Source organism: Marmota flaviventris, chromosome 2, assembly GCF_047511675.1.
Source record: "Marmota flaviventris isolate mMarFla1 chromosome 2, mMarFla1.hap1, whole genome shotgun sequence".
Classification (NCBI taxonomy): Eukaryota; Metazoa; Chordata; class Mammalia; order Rodentia; family Sciuridae; genus Marmota; species Marmota flaviventris.
The window spans coordinates 191,046,547-191,064,717 of NC_092499.1; the positions used below are offsets into that span (position 1 = coordinate 191,046,547).

Below are 18,171 nucleotides of genomic sequence, written 5' to 3' on the forward strand. Positions count from 1 at the left end.
CATGCCATGACCGCCTCAAGCATCCCCGGGATCCGTGGGATCTTGGTGTACGCGCAGATTCCGTCGGAGAGCCCACATTTGTGCCAGAAACTGAGATTAGACTGCCGTTTTCCCAGACACAGGGCAGGGGTGGAACTGGACAGCTGGCGGCCTGCTCCCACACCTGACTACTTACAGATGACAAAATGCTGGCGGCTCACTTTTCCCCTAGAAGGGAAGATCTATAAAATTTGTATCCATGGACTATACAGGCAAAAATAATTTTAAAGCAAAATTATTAAAATTAGATTTTGATTGTGGTCATCATTCACATTGGCAAACTTTTCTGCCGTTTTTACACAGGTGGATATTTATGAATGATAGTTTATACTCTGTTTTTAGATGAATAGAAACTGAGTATGTAATTTTAGAATAAATTATTTACATTTTAAATTATATAATTTTGAAATTTTAATTAAAAACTTCTAATATTTTGGCTTAAGATTTCTAAACACCTTGTTTGCAAAGTGTACACACTGAGTGTTATCTGTACCAGGAATTGGGATATTCAAAGCGGTTTCCTGTCAAGAAGTACTTAACATGTAATTCCTTGTGATTTTCCCCAATCTCTGTTTTTGTGTTACAGATTGTTCCACTCTGTTTCTTTTAAAAAAATGACTTGAAAATATTTTAAAGGAATTTCTACCCCAAATAGTGGAAGGATGAGAGAACAATGAGCTTCTGCCAGCAGAGGGCAACCTTGGCTTGTTTGGGGGTTTTTGTGACCTTAGGACAGACACCAGGGAATGGTGAACCCAAGTCTACCTAGCAAACCAAGTGAGAGTTGCTCAGTATTTTACTACAAAAACATCCCGTTGAAGATGCTTTTAGTGTACATGTACATATGGCTTAGTTTTGAGAGCACCTGTTCTCTTCAATAGCACTAAAAAGATACCTACATCGTTTAAATTTCTCAGAAAATGGGTATTACAAACACCTTCTTTTTTACAAGGATCTTTATGAGCCCTTGAGAAAAAAAAAAAAAAAAAGACTGGACATCTTTTTGTTGTACTAGTTACTGCTCACTTAAAAAGTGAGTAGATTTCTTATCTGAACTGAAATATATCTGAAAATCATTTTCAAATTTTAATAATATTGTATATTGAATATACAATATATTTAATAATATTGTATGTTTGTCACTCCCATTTTTGACAGTGTATCCTAACACAGATGTTTTGTGAGTTAAATAGATTTCTAACTTAGTAATTTCCTCCTTTATAAAATCTGTCAAAATTCAGTGACATTGTTACATGTTAAGTGATTAGGTATGGTATAAATTCAAAGAAAAACTTTGAAATTTATAATAATATGCCTAAAATTTTTAATAGTCTCTCAAGCAAGTCAAATTAAGGGCATACAAGAAATGTTCTCAAAATGAAATGTCTGATATTCAAGTGTCCAGGGAATATAAAATATTTGTTAATGTGTCCTCAGGGGGACCTTAGTTTGGCATACAACAATAAGAATCTCAGTCCTTCACCTAGAGGGTGCATGCCAGGACAAATGTGAAGCACTTTACACATACCAGGGTAGTGGTACCCAGACTCTCATGTTTAAGTCTAGACTCTATTAATCTTTTTTTTTGTTTGTTTTTTCAGGGAGCGGTATTGGGGATTGAACTCAGGGCACTCTACCACTGAGCCACATCCCCAGCCTTATTTCGTGTTTTATTTGGAGACAGGTTCTCTTAGATGCTCAGCACCTCGCTTTTTGCTGAGGCTGGCTTTGAACTTGCGATCCTCCTGCTTCAGCCTCCCGAGCTGCAGGGATTACAAGGCATGTACCACCATGCCCAGCTTCTATTACTTATTAATTATATGACCCTAGGAAAGTTACTTAAACTCCGTTCCTTTATTTTCTCATCTGTAAATGGGGATGACAATAAAAAGTACCTGCTCCTAGGGGTGTAAGTATGAAATGAGTTATTGTTTGCAAAGCACATAGAAAAATACCTGGCACATACCAAGTGCCAGCAAAATATTTTTAAATTGTTATTACTTGCTTAACCCTTACTCCAGCCTTTCAGGCAGGCCATCCCATAGCCCGTGCAGTCACACAGGACCCCTGGCTAAGAAGGGTCCTGTGTTTGGTTTAATTCCCTATGCTACTTTTCTTGAGATTCTTAACTTTAGAACAAGGGTTCCCACTTACAATTTGCCTTTGGCCTGCGTATTCTGTACCTGGTGCTGCTCTTGAGGTGGATGGTATTGTTGTCCCCTAGTATGACTGAAGCTTTGGACAAGTAACATCTTTCGTGCTGTCACCTATAAACCCTGGTGTAATTGCTGAGTAATCACAGGGTTCTTTGGAGAATGAAATGAGATGTGTGAGCAGTGACTGGCACATCTAAGACTTCAGAAATGCTATCTATTATTACCATTTATCTTTATAAACCAACCCAACATTTATGTACTGATATAAATACATATTCTTGCTTGAATTCACTAGCAATGTTTGGTGCAGCTAATGATCTACTGAAAGTACAGAATAAAATCACAAAACTCATGTATATCAAAATTAAGGTAAATTTATAAAGGGAAAAGATCACATTATTACTGTTGGAGAAGCACGTATTAAAATTTGAAGCTTCTGTGAATCTTAAAACTGAAGAAGTTCTTTGTTCTATAGATCTAGACTAAAGAATAATGGACTTGAATTGGAGCAATAATGAACAACCCCTGGGGAAAAATTTTCTAATAATACAGTCGATAAAAAAGTAGGTCCCAAACAAAGTAAAGCAAAGCATGGAGGACTACATCAATCCAAGTATTATTTCATGGTAAATATTACTAGTTTTACAAGTAAATTAATTCTTGAGGACAAAAGAGTAAATTAATTTACAAGTAAAATAATTCTTGAAGGCAAAAGAGAATGTAGAAAGAAACTACCAGATGCTATAATTTCTTTGCAACATTTCATATTGACTGTTGTTATTTTTGTTACTAATAAAATCTCATGTCTTACATTAGTTATATTTAGAAGACAAATATTTCAGACTTTTATTCAAATAAAACATTTTTTCCAAATAAAATTTAAAAGTCAAAATCATATTCTTTTACAATTTAGAAGATAGGATAAAAATCAGTCTACATAAAATCTTTTATTTTTAAAATTTTTATTAGTTATTGATGGACTTTTATTTGTTTATATGTGGTGCTGAGAATTGAACCCAGTGCCTCACACATGTAGGCAAGCACTCTACCACCAAGCCACAACCACAGCCCTACATAAAATCTTTTAGAGAAAATTAGAATATAGCACTTATTTTGACAAAACATATAATTAATGGAAATTATTTGCCTTTACCTTTACGGAACTACAAATACATATTCTTCCCACAACAGTGTTTGCCAGTTAAACTAATGAAGGGCCTCTGGAAAACAGATTCTTCCATCCTCCACGTGTGCTTTTATATCCATCCTCCAAATTTTAACTTGTTGGGTAAGTACACTCTGGAAAGGTAATCTGACGACAGGGAGGTTAAAGCTTGGATTTCTGCCTTCATTTTAGATTCTGCCATTATTTCCATCTGCCAATAAGAGGTAAAATATCACAAAATCAGAGTTCTTTGCTGCAGTTCTGTTAATTCAACAAACTAATCAGCCTTGACTTTTTTTTTTATTATTCACAATCACAACAATAGTTTTCAGGATCAGCCAGGATATCCTGAGCTGCTACAGGAGAAAGCATCAGAGGAGAGAATACCTGGTACAGATGCTGCAGTAATCAGGCATGGTCTGGGACCATTCATGATTTCTTTTTTCATTTTTTTTAATCTCATAAACTTTGATAGGGCCATCAACAAAGGATAAATAACCATGATAAGGGTAAAAATAGACCAGCTGCATCTGGCTGACCTCATCTATTAGCCTTCACATGATTCCATTTCAACAACTATTTACTGCTAAACCACAATAACATTAGTTGTTGGTTATATAAAATTACAAGTATGTTTTCAAAATATTATGTGAACAGCCACCATTAAAGCAAAAGGCAGTTAAACTTTATACAACACTTGAATTCAAAAAGAAACACCATATACTTCTCTTCTCCAAAATGGTTGGCAAGTAATATAAGGTCTCTTGAGGATGCTGTCAAGTTTCCCTTGATCCCGTTTTGTCAGTGGGATCAAACTATCTCTAGGTACATTCAGCCTGGTAAAAAATAAATGCAAAAAAAATCAGTAAAAAAAAGCCTGTTCCCATCACACATATGTTTTGCTTGTATTTTCTGTACTATTTCAAAAAACTCAGAAATGACAGATAAGAAAATCAATACAACCCTGTCGAATCCTAGATCAGCAAGTTTTCAAGCAGGTAGTGGAAGTCTGTTTCTACAGTAAATAAATCCTAAGCATTTTACTTTCTTCTTTTTCAAGCAGGTAGTGGAAGTCTGTTTCTACAGTAAATAAATCCTAAGCATTTTACTTTCTTCTCATCACAGGATGATGACAGGAAGACACACTTTTGTTATTAAGCACATGCCCCCAGCACTGGCACTGTGTATGTGATACTAGGGCAGTTGAACAAGGTGTGGTTAAGCATCCCAGAGCATTGAATTCAGAGCCGTGAGTTCCACTGGGGGTGGCTAGAAGCTGCATTTCACTGAGGGACATTAGGTTCCAACAGGTGCTTACTTGTTTGTGATTCATTGAGGACATTGTTTGTGTAGTGCTTCCCATTCATGTGTGTGCGCACGCACACTCACCTATCTAGTTTTAACTTTGAAAAAAGAAGAATGTAATTTTATCTTGGTATGTGTTTAAAAATAGAACATGAGAGGTCTGAGATTTAGGGTGTAATCTACTTTTTGAAGTCACAAATTCTTGATTTCTCAAGGGATCTCTGGTTTCAGTCTTTTTCTATATCCCCATAATTATGACCATTTGCCAGTGGCAGGTTCTGGGTAGGGGTGACAATTTGAGAGAGGCCTAGAGCATTTCCCTTACAGTGTGTTTGCATAGCTCCTTTGTATATGTATTTGGGGTGGTTCTGAGGACACTTGTGGAATTTATAAGATGCAGCTAGAGTTTCCCTAGGCCCTCTAACTTAAAAATGAGCAGATCATGTGTCCTGAATTAGTGTTAGAAATGGCCTTCATACAAATAGATCACCTCCAAGGCATTGTGGTCATGACACATAACATCAAATTGAACAAAACTTTAATTCACTGGATGTAAATGTTAAAAAAAAGAGAAAGGTTTCCTGTCATTCTCTCATTTTGTAATAAGTGTCTACCCCAAAACTGTTCATACTCCCAATTTAGGAAACAAGCACTTGTAATCAAGGGGTGCACTGCTTAAAGAAATCCAATAAGCATGTTAAATTAATTTTCACTGCCAAATTAAAACAATAAGAAACATTTCAAAATTTATCCCATTAGCAGAAAGGAAAAAAGTGTTACTATCTTATGCTGGAGAGATATACTGGCTCTTGTTCTGCAGAGAGAATAAAACAACCCATCCAGCCGGGTGCAGTGACACACACCTGTAATTCCAACAGCTTGGGAGGCTGAGGTAGGAGAGTCCAGAGTTCAAAGCCAGCCTTAGTAACTTAGCAAGACCCTGTCTCTAAATAAAAAATAAAAAGGGCTGGGGATGTTGCTCAGTGATTAAGAGCCCTTGGGTTCAATCTCTAGTACAAAAAAAAAGAAGTCTTAAAATGTGTAAAATCTTTTAGCCACCAATTCTTCTGGGAATTCTGCCTCAGGGTTTCTTTAAAGATGCTGGTAAAGGTTTAGTTTAAGGAACCCATCAACACACTATCAGAGATTTGGAAACCACTTAAGTGTCTAGCTATGAGGGACTGGCCACACAAACATCAGAATATCCAGAATTGGAACTTGTAGTAGGACACATTAAAATGAGGTCATAAAGAGAAATGTATTGGTAGGGAAAAGTGATCACATTGTGCTGTATGAAAAACACAAAATAACAGTACAGTATGATCACATCTTTGTGAAAAAGTATGGTTGTGCACAGAAAATCTACAAAAGCACAGCTGTTTAACTGTAGGTGATTTTTTATCTTGTTATTTATTAATTTTTTTTCTGTAATGAACAATATATATTAAATGTGCCCCACTTGAGGTTCCCAAACTTTAAATCATCCCCAAATGAGATTTTTTATGAAGTTAAAAATTTAAATGTATGATAAAAAAATTGATTCATATGGCAAATGATGTTGTCAATGATTACCATTTAATTAGAATCCATGTATTATACTCTAAGTACAAAAAAATATAAAATGTTTTAACCATAAAATAAAAATTTGTAGCTAGCTGCAAGTGTTATAATTAACTAAACTTATTCATTAAGTATTTTAGTACTAGAGTAGAAGCACTGATGAATTAAATTCATAATTGGTAATCTTGAATCATAGTGAACAATATAAATTAAAAACAACATTAAGAGCTTTTCCTTACAGTGACTTTCAGGCTATTGTTATTGATCACAATAAATCACTTTAAATGTCCTATTTCTGCTATACTGAATAACCTTTTAATATCAGAAGGGAGTAAACCAAGCCATCTCATAGCTGGAACTGTGAGGTTGTGGGCTTCAAAAGACATGGACTGAAACAAAGAGCAAAAATATGTTAGATGAGGCTAACTTGCAGAAAACTAGCATACTGGTTTTCATAGACAAATCATTTTCTAAGGAAAAGCACCGAAATGCTCTGTATTATTTCTGTATTAATTTTTTATGGAGCAAACTACAAATTAACCTCTCTGATCTGCATTTATTACTGTGATTCCGTCTCTCCACCTGCTCTGCCGTCCTTTTTATCTGTAGTAAATTTAACCAGGCATCAGAATCACATGGAGGTGCAGGTTCAGTAGGTTTGGATGGGGACTGAGAGTTGCAAATTTCCAGGTGATGTGGATGCTGATAGCTAGAGACACATTTGGAGAAGCCCTGATGTATGGTTGTTGCAGACTAGTGGTGAAATTTGGTGGTGTTTTCCTTCCTCCTTATAGTGGAAGAAAAGGGATCCCAAAGTCAAAATTCAAGATGTAAGATTAGAGTATGTTTGGTGATCAGACACTATTGTTACCCTGGGACCTTGCAGGTACTTTAGTAGGCTGGAAGGTGCAGGATGATAATGGTTTTTGCCCACAGCTCATCTATTCCCTGTGTGTACTGGTCATGCTGGAGGCTGGACTCCCAGCCACTGAACAGCAGAAGATCCTGGAATGGGACGCTAGTTCCTGAGTCCATTCTGGAAGTCTTTTGCATACTAGGGGTGATAAGTAAGCACATCATCCCAATGAATGTAAAATGTCTAAATAGTGGAGAAAGGAAAACTACTTTTCTATACTCACCCTAGACCCATACTTATAGATGCACATTATTTCTATGCCTGTTAAAAAAAAAGTTAACTTTAAAATTAGTCTTATATAATACAGGTTAAATAATTTGCACTCAGATTTTATCTAACATCTGCAATTTTTAGTTTTGTGGACACTACCAATAATAAACTTGTGGTTCTCCATCTCATATGTCATATAAATTGCCTTAAATAATTACATTCTTTCACTTTAATCTAACCATATTTTTAAAATATTTTGATGAAAGTATTCTAAAAGCAGGAAAACACAACTACAAATATGACTAATTATGATTGTTGTTCCAGATAGTCCAAGGATAACTTACCATGTGGATCAGCATCTACTAGCGTGAAAACAGGAATGTGAAAGGAGTCCCACAGCTTCTTGACTAAAAGCCTTGTGTTCAGATCAGGTACACCCTTTCCCTAAAAGCAAGATAGGTATTAGGTATTTTAATTCCAGTAAGATGAATGGGTACAACTACACCCTTATTTGGTTAGTAATTTAAAAAGGAGATCTCCCACCTTGAATTTCAGATGGGAGAAGACTGGTGTTCACAGTGAACAAATGTCCAATATGTGCAGGGTGAAGGAGCCCATGTACATTCATATCTTTGCCTCAATTATACCAGCCCTAGGAAATATTTTAGCAGAAACAAAAGTAATACAAACCCTACACACTTAAAGATGCCCACTGTGGTAATACTTAAAATGGCAAAAACGAAAAAAAAAAAAAAAAAAAAAAAAACTATCCCACAAATCTATCAGCAGGGACATGGATAGGGCAGCACCAGGAAACCAGCTCCGGAGTCAGTCAATCTGGTGGCTCTGCTCTTCCCAGTGGCACAAAGGTGAATGAGTATGGAAACCTCCCTGTAGTTTAGGACTCTGTAATCTCTTAAAAGGTTATTATATAAATGAAATTATTTTACAATATAAAATCTTTAGAAGAGTGCCTGGTTTAATTTTGGGGTTTAATAAACCCTGCATGCTGGAATAATATGAAGTCATTTAAACAATAATGTAGAAAAGTAATTTAAAGAGCATTACAATAATGGAGGAGAAAAGCAGAAATCCAAATGAAATGGGGCAGAGGAGGAAGCAGGGCCTACCTTCCCATGACAAATGGACTTGCAGCAGAGAGCTGAGTTTGAATTTGCTCCCTACCCGTCAGTATTAATGCTCTAGCTCTATCTGTAAGGTCACAGTAAACATGCCTGCCCAGGAGTTCTGGCATTATCGCCACACAGAGCTAGTTGATTCCAGCCCTAGTTCTGAGCAGCCACAGGCCTGTGAAAGGCATCTCCCTGCACTGTAACTCCTGTTATTAAAGCAGAGGTAATGACTACAGATCTCGCAGAGTCGTTCAAAGTCTTTACAAGTTGATATGTGACAATGGCAATACATGAGAACTCTTATTAGGTGAAGTGTTCCTGGTGGGTGACACCACTTAGTGAAGGGTAGTGCATTTTTCATTTTTTTCCTTGGGGAAAAGATAGCACATGGACGTAGTAGAGGAGTCCAATAGTATCTGGTCTAAGTGGTTCTTCCTAGCCTGACCCTCTATCCCAGCTCTACCGGCCAGCTTCTTGTGGGCATAATGGCAGTCATCAGTAGACACCAGTGGCACCAGGGTGGGGCTGCATGCATGTGTATTTCAGCAGGACTGGTGGGCTGCATGCAGAGAGCAAAAACGGTGGATTCTGGGTGAGGCTCCCCTCCCTGCACCTGTGTTCTTCATAAGCACTCTTATGCCTCTCCTCAACCCAATGGGACAAGAGCCTTGCTTGATGTGCATCTCCAAACACCAGGGCTGAGCAGAGCCACTGCAGCTTTCTCTGTCTGGAGTGGCTTGTCTACAGCTGGACAAACATGGCCTCTCAGCATTGAGAACTGAAAGAAGAGGACTAAGCCAAAGAATGAGGCATAGGACAACCCACGAGAGACTGTCCATCTCAGGCTCCATAACATGGCCTATTGCTTATGAGCTCTCAGTCTGTACTTTTCATCTTCACTCTTGTCCCTTAACTTCAAACTAGGCAGATGCCACCAAGAGTTTCAACTGTCACCCCAAGTTTTTATTTCTAAAATCACATCAAGATCTCTCATGAAGAGCAGCTGGGTGTTCCTGCCTCTTGTCTTGTAGCTATCCTTGTGATTTTGACTGGCTCATCACATCCAGTGGTCACCAAGTCCCTTGAAATGTCCTCTGATCCATTCGTTTCCCGGTTGTCCTGCCCCTTTCATCCTCACATGAGATAACTCAGCCTCCTGATAGCTCCCTGACTCCTGTCATCTCTATCTAACAGACGCGTTATCACACTAATCCTGTCACTTCCCTCCTGGCCAGTTCAAAAACTTTTTGAGGCCTGTTATTTCTGCACTAAATCAGGATGCCTCCTTGGGCCTGTCCAGGCCTTCAGGACTCTGCCCAGCTGCCCAAAGTCCTGCTTTCCTCTCCAGGGCAGCTCTCCTCACTGCTCCCACAAACATACCTCACAAACACCATACTTACTGTTAATCCAATAAGCCAGAAGAATTTTAAGTAGAAGAGCTTTCTTTTCTTCTTCAAAGAACTAGGATTTTACACAGATCTATAAAAGCAGAAGCTGGGAAAAGAGCTTATAAAGGAGCAGAACATGATCCTGTCTCTTCCCCTGCAGTCACTCCACCTGTGCAAAGCCCAGCTTCACTTCTACCTCCTCCCTTCCTACTGCAGCAGTTTTCATCAAATCACTCCAGTTTTATGGATTCTGCTCACATTACCTATAGCAGGATGCTTACTACCTGTCTCCCCTGCCTTCAGTGCAATGGTTCTAGGAAGTGGGACCTTTGGGAACTGACTAGGTCATGAGAATGGAGCTCTCATGGGCTGAATGTGAATAATGCCCTTGTGAAACGGAGCCTAGAAGGGTCCTCTTGACTTGTTGAGAAGATGACTGACCAGTGAATCAGAAAGAAGGCCCTCGCCAAACTCCAGATCTGGAGCTCCCCAGCCTCCAGAACCGTGAGAAGCAAAGGTTTGTTGTTTAAGCCGCTTGGTCTGTGGTATTCTGTTAGGGCAGCATGGACTAACAAACACCTTTTGCTAAACAATGCCATAGTTCCCAGCATATTATCTCACCCATGGGAATCATAAAATATGCTTCTGTGTTCTTAGCACAGAGATGTTTAAAAATAGCAAGCTCTTTTTGACTAAATTCATGAAATTAATGGTATACAAATGTGTGTGAGGAAAAAAAGAACAGCCCAGTTCATTCATCCCTTCTCCAGGCCCCAGTACTGACATGAGACAGACAGACAGCCACTGTGAGACTGGTGCAAGGGTGGCTGAGGGTCCAGCAGGCTCACCCTGGTGTTGCAAGATCATGGGTATGAACAGGTCAGGAGCATCACTTCCAGGTTAGGTTCAGGTTTAAATACACACTGTAGACATTCCTGTTCTATGACCCCAAACAATGCATTGTACTGAAAATAGAATGTGGCCCAAATTGCACAGATAATGTTAGGAATCCCTCACCAGTCACCACAGTCCTGGAGTGAAGTAAAGGTAGGTACTATACCGTGACCATGATGCATGGAGACATTTTGTTGCAAAAGTCATCATCTAGGAGCCGCTGAAATGTTGCATCTTTTTCTACAATTAACAGAAATTTTGCATCTGTAATTAAATCTGTGAAATTAAGGCTGATAAATTGAAGATGACAGTATTTCAATTTAATCAACTATCTTATGGTACCATATGGATCAATTAAAAAACAGCTGTAGAGGCCTGTAAAACCAATGTGATACTGCAATATGTACATGTGAAAAAATAAGAATTCATACCCCATTTGAATCAAATGTATGATATGTCAAGATCATTGTAATGTTTTGAGCAACTAATAAAAAAATTTTAAAAAACAGCTGTAGAAAGAATATTTTGATTTTTACCTTTAAATATATAAACCTATCTTCCCATGTATTTAGATATGTCTCTCTCACATAATGGTGAGCTTCTAAAACAGTACTAAATCAGGGACTGTGTGTGTTCATCTTGATGGCTACAGGGTCTAACTTTGTTGTTAAATATTATGAAGGCTTGGTTTATCAAAGGAATGAATGAACATTCCAGAAGTTTAAGTAGCTTTCCCACTTAAAGGATACTCCGAATTCCTTGAATATTAGATGGCACAGCAACAGCCTAAGTAAAAATAAAAGACAAGTTTTATTTTACATGGAAAATAAAGAAAAATGACACAATTTATTACAAAAATCCTATATTTTCATTTTCTTTGACTACCAGTCACAAGAGTCTTATTGCTCAGTGAGGAAACAGTAAGAAACAGATGAATCCCTCAATAAGAAAACAGACACATAAGCTACAATACTTCACAGCAGGGAGAACTTCTGGGAAGCATTGTAGATATGTGACTTCAAGCGGAGACTGAGGAAATTAAATGTCCTGATGTGGGTCTCATGGCCATCATCTTTCCACTGTCCTAATTGGTCACCCATCCAAACTGCTGTGCTGGTTCGGTACTGCATGTTTTCTACGTACCAGAGCCCAGCAAAAGGTTTAGTGTTAAACTTATTAGTTTCAGAACCAGTAATTTTTTATGGAAATTACGTAAATAACTTTACTAAAATGGGTAAGCCACACTCTACCTGTAATGTCATATTATGTTTCTCTCTCTCTCTCTCTCTGGTATTGGGGATTGGACCCAGAGGTGCTTAACCACTGAGCTGCATCCCAGACCTTTTTAAATTTTATTTTGAGGCAGGTCATGCTAAATTGCTTAGGGCCTTGCTAAATTACTGAGGCTGACTTTGAACTTGTGATCCTCCTGCCTCAGCCTCCTGAGCCACTAGGATGTCCAGCTTAACAGTACATTTTTAAGGAGAATATATACGTATGTTTATTTCAATATGACAATTGGCATATAATTATGTGTTACACAACTCCATAAAGCATGTACCTAACTCATCCTTCCATCCTTTTTTATTTAAAAATCTTAAGCTCCAAATTATTCAACAGAGCTAGAAATAAGATACATCTCAAAATTGAGTGACCTGAAAGGTAGTTAAAGAGCATGTGAAGCCTTAAGGATGCTTACTGTTGCGCCACAGGAACAATGCACTTTGGTGCCATCTTCTTCAATGTATCTTAAATTGCCTGCAATTAGCCCTTTGGATGTTGATAACTGAAAGATAATAGATGTATTTGAAAACTTTTCCACTATGATATTTCATGCTGCTAAGCATTCTTCATGTTACTTTCTAAATTATTTGTATTTTACCTCAGATGAAATTTAGATATGGAGAAAATGTGTAAAGGTATTTAGGAATTAAAAATTTTTTATAATTTACCTGTTTTAATCCATTCATCTAAAAGGATGATTAAATTTATGAGAAAAATATAATATCAAATGATATCAAAATAAGGCAAATATTACTTTTATTGTAATTTTTATACAAATATCTTATTTTAAAATGGAAGGTTTTGTTTGCAAAACTGTAAAACAGCATCATTCTTTTAACTTGTAAAATATTGTTTTTCTTTAAGTATCATGTTTATGTTATATAATGGGTTTACTATTTCAAATAGATATGTAAAACAGAAAAAAGATGAAAATTTTTGTGCCAAGTACCACTTACTATGTGCAGACTCCTCCTTGGCACTCTGAGCATACAGGAAATGTCATTGATAATGTCGTCCACGACAGTCTGAGTACCAAAGAGCTGGCTGTCAGTATAATAGATGTCTCTATGAAAGTTTAAAACACACATTTCTAATTAACCATGTACTTTTGGAATATGACAAATATTGGAGTGCTATCTGTGAAAACTTTAACGGAATGAAACACAACATATAAAGAAAGTAATTTCTTCCCCAGAAGGTAGTCTTATATGATTCCTCAAAAGAGATAATAAAGTTGATCCAACTAAATCTCATGTTGCATTTAAAAAATACTTTACCAGAACAATATACTTACCTTTTAGTTGCATAAGTGTTGCTCTGTACTAATTTATAAATCATGGACAATATTTTAAGGATTAGAGCTGGAAGATAAAATGCAATAAACAATTTGCTTGCCATTTATCTTACTGATTCTAAAGACACTGCTATCAAGAATCTTAATTGTCCACAATTACCATTCCTAACATTTAAAAAATTATCTTTCTGAAATAAAGAATTAAGTATAAAATAGTTGCCTGAAAAATTAGATAAAATTAATTGCTCTGAGGACGCAAAACAGAGAGAATATATTTATCTTGAATCATAAACCAAGTAAATTCCCTTAACTAGCAACAACAAAAATCTAGAAAATAACCAAATTTATTTATTCATCACTCAAAGCTAAGAAAAATCAACTTACCAAATTTTTTAACGGATTTTAGAGAATTGCTTTTGATTTTTCTTGTGGTACAGTGAGCCACCATCTGAAGACCAACAGAATCTTCAAACCTGTAATTTTGTTTAAAGCAAAGGAATAAAATGAAAATTACTTATCTTCTTAACACCAAGCAATACACATTTTTAACTTTATTTTATTCATTTTCTATTATTTTTAATGTGGTGCTGAGAATTGAACCCAGTGCCTCACGTGTGCTAGGCAAGCCCTCTACCACTGAGCCACAATCCCCACCCCCAACAATACACATTTAATGTTCTCTTCTGAGAACATCATTTAAACCCCACATTTCTTCTTGACACAAGCACTAAAATTTTATAGACCTGGTTTGTGAGCTTAGATCAGTCCAGGTGGTAATTAGGTAATTAGCTTTGTGACATACAGCAATAAGATAAAGTGTTTTAAATAAATACCTTTTACTGTGGAGTGTGTGTGTACACTTCTTTCTTGGGAAGACATTAAGTATATGTAAAATGTTTTCAAGTATTTCACAATTTTACTAGAATTTTACTCATTTTAATAATTTATTCATTGAATAATTTGACTCAATAAGTTTTGAAATATTTTATTTCTAATTTGCCCACAAAGCGACATTACATAAAATAACATCTGTCTTAGATTGTTAAATGGAACCACCAAGCCTCTCCCAAAGGTGGCAGAAGGCACCAAGCAAAGACACCAGATGTCATCTTCTTTGAAGCCAGATAAGATCCATCTTTCCAAATATTATGTAAACTATGATTCAAAATAATACAGTCTAGGGCTGGGGATGTGGCTCAGGCAGTAGCATGCTCGCCTGGCATGCATGCAGCCTGGGTTCGATCCTCAGCACCACATACAAATAAAGATGTTGTGTCCACTTAAAAAATAAATAAATAAATATTAAAATTCTCTCTCTCTAAAAAAAGAATACAGTCTACATCAATTATAATGGCCATAGTAACTAAGCAGTTTCAAATTTCCCTTTGTTATGTTTCTGTAACTCAGATGTGAGAACCATTCTTGTACTGCTTTTCCTTATTCAATAGAGAAGATTTTACAGGCTGTGAAAAAGAAAAACACTCTATCACTTGGTGCTAACTCAGACGGAGCCCTTGGACTCAGCAGTAGATCACCAGGAGGCAGCCTGGTCAATGGGCTCCACGTTCAGGACACTTGACTTCAGCCTGAGCTCAGGACTGGTGGCTGCTCTGAGTAAGGGTTTGCTTTTGCAGTGCGGATGAGAACCATACCCACAGTATCCCCTCCCCACTTGCTGGGAAGCTTAGATCCAAGCCTGATGCCTATTTCCAGCAAGGTCCCAGCATTTGAAATTCTAACCTCTTTTGGTGCCTTTTTTTCCCCTAACCTTATTTTTCTTTGCCTTATCTTTTTTAAAAAATACTTATTCTTAAGTCTTAGGTGGACACACTATCTTTTACATTTATGTGGTGCTGAGGATCGAACCCAGTTTCTCATGCATGCTAGGTGAGCACTCTACCACTGAGCCACAACCCCAGCCCCTCTTTTCCTTATCTTTTACACCTACTTATAGCTTTTGCAACCTACCTGTATGATATGTATTCCCATTTTTTTGGCTGGGTAAAGGCAATAAAAGAATGAAAAATAACTAGAATTCTAAATCAAATACATTGAAAGAATGACACCTATACATTTAAAAATAAAACTGCAAAATGCCCACTTTATATTTTCCCAGCTGGATCTGTTGTCTATTGTGAAGGCAGGCGCTTCATTTCTTGCCAAGCTTGTGATTATGTCTTGCATAATGTTTTCTATAGATGCGAGAACCTCAGCACTGAAACAGTAAACACAGTGATTCAATTTTAATTGTAAAGTATGCTTTTCAATGTGTAACGTGTGCTCTATTAGTACTAAAGTAACTTTTTGTTTCATTGATTGTCTTTTTTTGGGGGGGGGTATAAGGGATTGAACTCAGGATCACTTGACCACTGAGCCACATCCCCAGCCCTATTTTCTATTTTATTTAGAGACAGGGTCTCATTGAGTTGCTTAGTGCTGCAATTTTGCTGTGGCTGGCTTTGAACCCATGATCCTCCTGCCTCAGCCTCCAGATCATTGGTTGTTTTTTAAGACTTGTTAATCCATGTCGGTAATGATCTCTTCTGCTAAATCTCCTATCAATACTGCATTAAAACAATAGAATTTACAATAGTTACTATTTCATTTGCTTGTAATTTCATTTCTCAAATTACCAACTGAAGTAATCTCTTCCTTTTTCATTAATGATATAACTTACAAGTATATTTTTATCTACTTATATTCGCCTACTTTAATCTGCATTTAAATATAAGCTGAATTTAAATATAAGCTTGATGGCCTGAAATACATTAATTTAAAATGATATAATATTGGTTCAGAATTTCTTTCCCAAAAATGTAATGCAAAAATATTTCAAAAGAAACATTTATTGTAGCACACTCCCTAATTGATCTCATTCCTTAAAATCAGCCCTTTTGAATTTGCTTGAAAAAAGAAAAAAGTTTAATTACTACCATGAGAAGAATAAATCATGAGTTCTGCACTAAATGGTTGATTTGGCAACTACTATATGCCACTGTACAGCGAAATGTGAAGAAGACACAGCCTCATATCTTGTCAGTTGGCTTTTAATTTCACAAGCCATCAGCTTCAAAAATTGTTCTATTAGAAATAACATTAGCATATTGTCTAGAAAGGGGAATCAAATTAATGCTAGAAAATGGGCAAAATGTTGAAGAACTTTAATTTTCCACAGAAACTTTGGAGTTTTTATTGAAAATAAATAGAATAAAATTCAGAACAGAAAGTAAAATTTAGAACATTTAATACTGATTTTGAGAGGTCAAAATGACCCCAAATATCTCATTTATTTTTCAAGCCTGAAAGGCAAAGAAGTCATAGGACGATACTGTGAGCCCCTTTGTTGGGATGGACCTACGCCCGCAGTGCACGACCCTCCCGAGTCCCCCCTCAGTGTAAGTCCTTTGGTAAAACTAGTTTGCTTGTGGGGTTTTTGGTAGTTGGTTTGGGCTTAAAAGCAACTGTTTAAGATGAAGAAATGGTTGAAGAAAGCTAAGAAGGAGCGGGTTCCAAGGAGGCCGCTCCAGTGAACCTGCCCTCTGTTAAGGCCACTGGGGTGCAGTCCCCGTGGGGTTTCTGGACACTGGGGTTGAACCCGGGGCGCTCTACCCCGAGCTACACCGTAGCCCCTTGTATTTTATTTGTGACAGGCTCTTGCTACGTTGCTGGGGCTGGCCTCGCCCTGGCGGTCCTCCCGCCTCAGCCTCAGTCGCCATGCTGTCAGGTGCGCGCCGCCGGCGCCCAGCTCTGTGGCTGACTTTAAATCTGCACGCGGTCAGCGCTGCCCAGCCGGGACACAGTGCTGCCCAGCCGGGACACGCCGCCGCCGGCCTCGCTGACCGGGCCGTTAGCTCGCCGGGTGCCACCTCGTGCCTCGCCTTCCCATCCAGGGTGCGGGCGGCCCGAGCCAGCGTCGGCCGGGTGCCCAGAGCCCTGGCGAGCAGCGCTGCACCGGCCGTGGGCTCTGGAGCTCCGGGCGAGGAGGCCGGGCTGCCGGGCGGGTCCTCACGGCTCGGGCCGTGTGGGATTCTCTACCTGGAGGCCAAGCGGGTCCCCTGCGCACCGGCCTCCGGGCCACCTCTCCTCAGGGCGGCCACCAGCGAGGCCCGGTGCCGGTCCAAGACCTCGAAGAACGCAGCCCCAGGCCCCACGGGCGCAGCGGCCATGCGGCCTCACAAGCAGGCCGCTCCCGCGCTCTGTGCTGCGCATGCACGCTCCACGGCCTGGGGGGGGGGAGGGGCGCCTACGCATGCGCACTCCGCGGCAGCGGGGGGGCGGGACCACGCAGGCACGGGCAGCAGCGCAGGGCTGGTGGCACGTGTTTATGCAGTCACGCACCTGGGCAGCCCTGCTTTCCAGCCCACTGGAGCTTCCTTGAGCTGATACTATTTCTGGGGAGGAGGACTATTTTGGGAAAGTGTTATCCACAAATTTTCATTAAACCAGTTATGAGGCTGGAAGGTAGCTCCATGATAGAGCATTAGCTTCGTGTGTGCAAGGTCCGGATTCCAACCCAGCACCCAACAACAAGAACAAATGACACGAAGATCCACCTTCGTGCGGGAAGCGGTTCCAAGTCCTGGGTTTATCTGTAAGTGAGGCAAACACAACTCCAGTTTCAAGTAGTTGAAGGCTTACCAAGCCCTCTTCACTAAGCCTTTCCTCTAATTCCCTTAATTCCAGGAAGTTCCTCATGCGGCCATCCTAATTTTGCAAGAACATAGAAGGGCCCACTCTGTCCAGATAGGCCTGGGTTAAAATCGCACCTCCACCGTGCTGTGGGCTGTCAGACCTAGCACAGTGAATACAAGTGACCCAGTTAAATTC

General features: G+C 38.7%; 1 protein-coding gene across 2 annotated transcripts; it reads right to left on the reverse strand.

The window, feature by feature from the left end:
- Positions 1-3,383: 3,383 nt before the first annotated feature.
- Spo11 (SPO11 initiator of meiotic double strand breaks) lies at positions 3,384-17,510 on the reverse strand. 2 transcript variants are annotated; one of them, XM_027946466.2, is made up of 13 exons: positions 17,380-17,510; positions 15,446-15,559; positions 13,729-13,817; positions 13,345-13,411; positions 13,007-13,115; positions 12,466-12,552; positions 11,516-11,552; positions 10,933-11,042; positions 7,696-7,795; positions 7,365-7,402; positions 6,538-6,614; positions 4,085-4,196; positions 3,384-3,571 (listed from the first exon to the last, which is right to left on the reverse strand). In XM_027946466.2, the coding sequence occupies exons 1-13, from the start codon at positions 17,508-17,510 to the stop codon at positions 3,452-3,454; spliced, it is 1,191 nt and encodes a 396-aa protein (XP_027802267.1). In that variant the 3' UTR covers positions 3,384-3,451. The 2 variants fall into 2 exon arrangements, with proteins under 2 accessions (XP_027802267.1, XP_027802268.1); XM_027946467.2 differs by lacking the exon at positions 15,446-15,559.
- Between the last annotated feature and the right edge of the window lie 661 nt (positions 17,511-18,171).

What these genes read in the sequence shown, in the direction of transcription:
- Spo11 (XM_027946466.2), bottom strand. Translation starts at nt 17,510, where the DNA reads ATGGCCGCTGCGCCCGTGGGGCCTGGGGCTGCGTTCTTCGAGGTCTTG. An exon ending in CTCCATGCATCATGGTCACG is followed by an intron (nt 7,796 to 10,932) that starts GTATAGTACCTA and finishes TCTTGCTTTTAG; the next exon opens with GGAAAGGGTGTACCTGATCT. An exon ending in AACCATTTTGGAGAAGAGAA is followed by an intron (nt 3,572 to 4,084) that starts GTATATGGTGTT and finishes TCTTATTGGCAG; the next exon opens with ATGGAAATAATGGCAGAATC.